Genomic DNA, 7610 nt, shown 5'->3' with positions numbered 1-7610 from the left:
TTGTCAAGCTTGTGGTCAACAACTCCAATACTGTCCCTCCTCTAATTGCTCTTCTGCTGGCATCTCAACCTGTTAAGCTTCCTGACTCTGTCAACGTTTTGAATTCCACCCTTACTCGTATGTTTTTCTTACATTTTTCACCTTTGCTTTACGATTTATATTGTTTCTTTCAATTTTCATTTAACACATTTAAACCTATTGAAATGAATTTAATTCATTCCACAGACATTACAAACACCTCCTATGTAATAAACATTACATTCAGCATCAGCAACATCAGTGTGCCAACAAACCCCGATCTTCTGAATGATACTTACATACAGTTAGAGAGCATCATCAATAACACTGTGAGTGTACACTACCATGTGCTTAGTGGATTTTGTTTCAAGCACATTTATCTTGATCTTTACCTTTCTTACCCTGACATTAACCATGATAGACTAATATAGGAAATAACTACACCTAATTCTAATTGCTTTTGGATTTTTAAACAAAAGAATAAATTCAGAATTTTTATTTTTAACAAGGATAAAATATTGACTAAACAGCCAATTTCCTAGTGTGCATGGTCCGATGATGTCGAATTATGTTTGTCAGGGTAATTAAACTATAAAAATATATAACTTGATTTTCCTTTCCAGGTAAATGAACTTCTAAGTACCTTGAGCAATTCATCTACACTGACTAGCTCCAAGTTCATGTAAGTTCAGACAGATGATTGAAGTTCTGACATTACTCTGTAGAATTATGATTGTAAGGGGACTGAATATCATAAGCATGCTTTATTGTCCTAATAGGAGTTCAGGGAATCAAGTTACTGGCTACATGGAATATCAAATAGCATACACAAATTTGGATGGTAGGTTTCACCAAAATTTTTAAATCTTCTTTATCAAAATACTAATTTCTCTTGCTAATGATTCTGCAATTTTTCATTTCATTTTATTGCTAAATCTTTTTCACTTGTAGACTCCTCCCCAAAGAGTTATACAACTTTATCTCCAGTGCAGACTTCTACAGAATCTCCAATGTATGAGTGTATTTAATTAAAGGATATTTTAATAATATTCACTGTTAACAAATGTGTTGCATCATCAATTTAAAATCATTTCATAAAACTTTCCATTAATTTCTGGCATGCATTTATTATTTTTTTAATTCCTGAATTACAACATTCTGCTGTGTTTTTCTAGGAATAGATCAGCTGTTATCTTAGTCAAGCTGGTGGTCAACAACTCCACTACTGCACCCAATGTAAGTGTTGTGCTCAATGCTGTCAGGGCACTGCAGAACACTCCAAACAGCACTTTGGTGAACTATACCCCTCAGGGTAAGTTTTTTTTTTATTATCGCACAACATATTTAACCTAAAGAGTTAATTGTCCATCTTTATAGAAATCAATCAATCATATCAATGTTCATTTGATTTATTGCACAGATATTTCAAACACGGCCTATGCAGTTAACCTTACATTTAACATCAGCAACATCAGCGTGCCTACAAACACTAGTGACAGCAGCCCCTTGACCCAACTGCAAAGCATCATCAATAACACTGTGAGTATACATCACCATGTGCTTGTGGATATCATATCTCAAACCTCATGTTTTATGTTTCACCTATTTTTTACCTTAATTTAAATCATTACAATCCCATTCTTTGTGTAGAAAATATGTAAAGATTAGAAATAATATCTCATGATCTTAATTGTATATGTGGAAAACACTTGCGTTTCCATAAAATAATTTAATAGTGTCTGAACAGTAAGTTTCTTGTTGTCAGAAGCCTGATGCTGTCCATTGACCCTTGTCAGGATAGTTTAAGTCCAAAATTTAAATATTGTGATGTTTCTCCCTAGATAAACACACTTATAAACAGCTGTGGTGCAAATTCATCTGAACCAACGACCTCCACTTTCTCGTAAGTTCTTGTAGAAGATAGCACTTCTGACTTTGCTGTGTCAAATTGTAATTGTACAGTCATTTGTATCATTTAATACAATATTCTTTTGTCATTATAACAGAAGTACAGGGAATCAGATTACGGGCTACATGGAATACCAAATTCCAAGCTCCCCCAGTCAGCCTACAACTGGTAGGTTCCACCACAATTTGATAACCATACTCAAAGTCCTGTGTGATTTCTTTAGCTAATGATTCTGAACCTTTTATTGTTCTGTCTTTTTTCTTTTTTTTTGACAAAACCTGTGGTCTATCTCCAATGCCAACGGTTTATACCATTTCAATTCCAGCCCCTACTACTACAGGATCTCCGACCACAAAGTATGGATGATTTTTTTATGGTTTTGAAAGGAAGATTAACATTTGCATTAATATCTGAGATGCATTTATTTTTTTTTAAAAACTTTTCTTGATATACAACATAATTCTGTATTTCTTTAGCAATGGATCAACTGTTATCTTCGTCAAGCTGGAGGTCAACAACTCCAATACTGTCCCTGGTCCAATTGTTCTTCTGCTGGCATCTCAACCTGTTAAGCTTCCTGACTCTGTCAACGTTTTGAATTCTACTCATAACCGTAAGTTTTTATTAAAATTTCTACCTTACCTTTACTATTTATAATGTTTCTTTTAATTTACATTCAACGCATTTTAACTTATTAAAGTGAATTTGTTTTATTCCACAGAAATTACAAACACTTCCTATGTAATTAACATTACATTTAGCATCAGCAACATCAGCGTGCCAACGAACCGTGATCTTCTGAATGATACTTACATACAGTTAGAGAGCATCATCAATAACACTGTGAGTGTACACTACCATGTGTTTAATGGATTATGTTTCAAGCACATTTATCTTGATCTTTACTACATTTCTTACCCTAACATAAACCATGATAGACTAGTGTAGGAAATAACTACACCTAATTCTAACTGCTTTTGGTTTTTTAAACAAAATAATAAATTCAGGATTTTTATTTTTAACAAGGGTAAAATATTGACTGAACAGCCAGTTCCCTGATGTGCATGGTCTAGTGATGTAGAATTATGTTTGTCAGGAAAATTTAACTATAAAAATATATATCTTGATTTTTTCATTTCCAGGTAAATGACCTTCTAAGTACCATGAGAAATTCATCTACACCGACTAGCTCCAAGTTCATGTAAGTTCAGACAGATGATTGAAGTTCTTACAATACTCTGTAGAATTATGATTGTAAGGGGACTGAATATCATAAGCCTGCTTTATTGTCATAATAGGAGTTCAGGGAATCAAGTTACTGGCTACATGGAATATCAAATAGCATACACAAATTTGGATGGTAGGTTCCACCAAAGTTTTCTTTAAAAACTTCATCACAATACTCATTTCTCTTGCTAATGATTCTGCAAGTTTTGATTCTATTTCATTGCTAAATCTTTTTCACTTGTAGACTCGTCCCCAAAGGGTTATCCAACTTTACCTCCACCAAAGACCTCTACGGAACCTCCAATGTGAGAGTGTATTTAATTAAGAGATATTTTAATAATATTCACTGTTAACAAATATGTTGCATCATCAATTTAGAATCATTTGATAAAACTTTCCATTAATTTCTTGCATGCATTTATTTTTTTAAATAAAAATTTCCTGATTCACAAAATAATGCTGTGTTTTTCTAGCAATGGATCAGCTGCTATCTTAGTCAAGCTGGTGGTCAACAACTCCACTACTGCACCCAATGTGAGTGTCATGGTCAATGCTGTCACAGCACTGCAGAACTCTCCAAACAGGACTTTGGTGAACTACACCATTGAGCGTATGTTTTTTTTCTTTATTATTGCACAGTACATTTACCCTAAAGAGTTAGTTGTTCCTCTCTATAAAAATCAGTCAATCATACTGATGTTCATTTGATTTATTTCACAGATGTTTCAAACACCGCCTATGCAGTTTACCTTACATTCAGCATCAGCAACATCAGCGTGCCTACAAACACTACTGACAGCAGCCCCTCGACCCAACTGCAGAGCATCATCAATGACACTGTGAGTGTACATCACCATGTGCTTAGCGGGTATCATCCCTCAGACTGCATGTTTTATGTTGAATCTCTTTATATGTTTACATAAATCTTTACAGACCCTTTTTTAGTGTGGGAAATAACTCATACAATTATAAATAATGGAAGGAATAGAAATAAGACTAAATTTCCTGATAGAATGTAGAAATAAGATTATGATTTTAAAGGTACAAGTGTAGAGTATGTAAAATGTTTTAATAAATAGTTATGTAGGTCTGAAATGTAAGTTTCTTGTTGGAGGAAACTGGATACTATAGATTAACATTTGTCAGAATCAATTTGAACAATTTTTTTTTTTAATATTGTAATGTTTCTCCCCAGGTTAACACACTTCTAAAGAACTGTGGCGTAAATTCCACTGCACCCACGACCTCCAACTTCTCGTAAGTTCATGCAAATGATTGAAGTTCTGACATTACAGGGTATGATTGTAAAGTTATTTACAGTATACATCACAATATCGTTTATGATCATATCAGGAGTTCAGGAAATCAAGTCATTGGCTACATGGAATACCAATTTACAAGCTCCCCCAGTAAGCCTACAGTCGGTAGGTTACAATATACTATAATAATCTTCCTCAACAAAATCTTGCGGAATTTCTTTTAATAATGATTCTAAACTTTCTACTGTATTTTCTCATTACCTTATCACTAAAACTTGTGGTCCAGCCCCAACTCCATTCCTGACTACTACAGGAACCCCCAACACAATGTAAGTGTAATAATTTATAGATTCTACATTTATAAATTAAGAGAAAAATGCATACTAAATTGTTTTTTCTAAATGCAATGCAGGTGTGTAAACCACAGAACTGTAATAGCTCTGTAGTAGTTATTATTTCTTTCTGTAACATGAATACATTTGAATTAATAGTTTGTAATTAAAAAAAGAAATGTAATAATTTCATAAAATAATTAAAAGAATCATACAATCGCCTTTACTCAATGTCAAATATACATATTTTTTTTTATATAAATCTAATATCATTTTGTGATCACTTTGTTTAACCTCACTAAAAGGTTCTCCTTGTCATCATTTAAATCTTAATGTACTCTCACAGAACTGTCTTTTGTTCTCATCTGTTTCAGACTTGGAACTGTACTCATTAACATCTCTTTGATCTTTGAGAATTTGATCAACCTTCCTACTCGGGACATGGTCCTTAAGGCTGCTATTGTGAACTTAAAAACAAAACTCAGAACAGCACGTGATATTACGGCCCAAAAGCTGAATGAGCCTATTGTTACAAAGAACCTCACCTATTATTGTGAGTCTCTTTGCATGGAGTTTTCTAGTCTTTGATTAAATTTGATTTAAACAAATATTGTCCATCGATAACAAGAAATTTTTTTTATTTTTCTTATCTACAGTATTTATTTTGTGTTTCTTTTCTCAACTCATCTCTTATTTAGCAACGGGGAGCAACTCATTTCTTTTAAATGTGGAATTCAAGATCCACGATGTTTCTTTTTCTGCTCAGTGTAATGCAAACATCGACAACAGCACCTACACTGCAATACAGCAAGAAATCAACGCCCTGGTTAGTTAGGATAATTGTTCTAGGTCACAGGTTACTTTTCCACATTTGTTATAAAAATACTATTTTCCCCCCTCTAATCTGGTTTATTAATATTTAATTTCAGATGACTGCATTGCTGAGTGCTCCACAAACCACAACGATTAGCTTCCCATCCGCAAACTACACGTATGTAATGACCCCTCTCCTTTATTCTATGACCAACGATTAAAGCATATAGGCAAAAATTTATTATTTTAATATTATATTTTTTTTTCTTTTTTGTTGCTTTTAGGTGTAACAAAACTCAACTAGAGATCGTGGCTAATCAAACTTATAGGTATAAAGAGGGTGATATTCCATTCCCAAGTTCTTTTCTTTATACACTACTCAAAGAAAGTGGTCTGGTATACTATACCATGGCTCCTCTTGTGACCATTCAGCCAACTCCAAACCCTGAAAATGGCACCTCCAATGTTGCATGGATTCTGGGATTCATTATCCCTATTGCTATATTGCTCATTCTTTTGCCATGTTGGATCCTACTCTGTGTAAGAATACTTTAATATTTATTCAGTTAGTAATTTATTCAAATTTAAAATTACTTATTATATCCAAAGTTGGCATTATAAAGTGAAAATCTCTTTCTTTATTTTTCCCTGCAGTGTATTCTTTGTGGGTGCTGTGCAGGAGTTAGAAAACGCTGGAGCAGACGACGGTCATACAATGTTCGGTCATATGATGCTCAGTATCAAACTCACAACAGCCTCTTCTAAACCTTAATAAGACATTCTCACGTGTAGTTTTCAATTTACACTTTCTTAGTCTTTCTTTATGGACAAAAGCAGATGCTTTAAGACATGATTTTTCATACTACATGTATGTAATTAAGTCAATATTAAATCTGTTAATTCTCTGAAGTATCTCTAACACTTTAATGCTTTCTACTTTGTATTGCATCCTGTTCCTGTATTGCTGGAATTATACAGGATATATAAATAAATTAAATTCAACATTTAGGAATATGCAATATTACAAGATATTTTAATTTATTTTTCTAATTTATTTTCAAATAGTATTTCATGTTAATTTATTAAATTACTCAAATAGAAATAGCACTGTACATTTCATTTCAAATAGTGGGATGTTATATCTGTACAACTGTATTATTTACCTAAATAATTAGTATGCACTTTATCAGTATGTCAAATAACCACTGTGCCAAATGTTCTATTATGTACTCATGCTATGTATTATCAATGTCTTTAAAAATATATTATCCTCATTAATTGCCAAAAAATACCTCACCTTAATGTTTTCTTTTCTCTATGATTAAGTTCTATGATCATTTTGTTTAAAATTGTTAGGTAAAATCAATTATAAGCAACACTGTCTTATTCTGGATTATATATAAAAAAAAACAATAAAATATATCTAAAAATTAAACAATCAATAAACAGTCATAGTCAATAGAATTCTGGGGAAAATCAAACCAACAAAAAAATGATACACAATGGCAAACTATTGCATAATATAATCAGCAATGCATGAAATGCAAATAGCACACATAAATTTAAACATGGACTAGAGCCATTGGTTGGTAGAGTGCCCAAAGTTAAATGTTAAATGGTGTTAAAAATAAAAAGTTTATTGTGAACCATACTATTGAAGAATTGCATGAAATGCCTGCCAAGCATCAATGATAGGCTTCACAAACACACACACACACACACACACACACAAAACATGCATGATGTCTGTTTTTTCTTTCTCTTTGTTTATAGAAAAAAAGTGGGATATAAGAATTGATCCATTTAAGTATGCCCAGTCAATTCCACTTATCATTACTTACAGACTGGTCACAAAATCTGGCAAAAGCCTTGTAGCCATACACAGTATAAAATGTTAAAATACATATAACTGTTTTATAAAAGCAAAATTAAACTTGAGACCATGCTGCTGTGCATGGCTATGACATCCTTGTGACAATCCTTGGTTTTCAGTACAACACCTCTCATGTGATATTGCTTAAATATAATCTGGTCACAAATAGTGTTAGCATT

The 7610-nt window shown here is 32.7% G+C and overlaps 1 protein-coding gene across 1 annotated transcript; it reads left to right on the top strand.

The window, feature by feature from the left end:
• Positions 1-4421: 4421 nt before the first annotated feature.
• LOC128528606 (uncharacterized) lies at positions 4422-6870 on the top strand. The gene is made up of 7 exons (XM_053501559.1): positions 4422-4578; positions 4700-4742; positions 5120-5298; positions 5444-5571; positions 5675-5736; positions 5843-6098; positions 6213-6870. The coding sequence occupies exons 1-7, from the start codon at positions 4536-4538 to the stop codon at positions 6321-6323; spliced, it is 822 nt and encodes a 273-aa protein (XP_053357534.1). The 5' UTR covers positions 4422-4535; the 3' UTR covers positions 6324-6870.
• Positions 6871-7610: the final 740 nt, after the last annotated feature.

The sequence above is a fragment of the Clarias gariepinus genome, chromosome 8 (genome assembly GCF_024256425.1).
Source record: "Clarias gariepinus isolate MV-2021 ecotype Netherlands chromosome 8, CGAR_prim_01v2, whole genome shotgun sequence".
Lineage (NCBI taxonomy): Eukaryota > Metazoa > Chordata > Actinopteri > Siluriformes > Clariidae > Clarias > Clarias gariepinus.
Note: the sequence above shows the minus strand (reverse complement) of the source record. Positions and strands in the feature narration are given on the sequence as shown.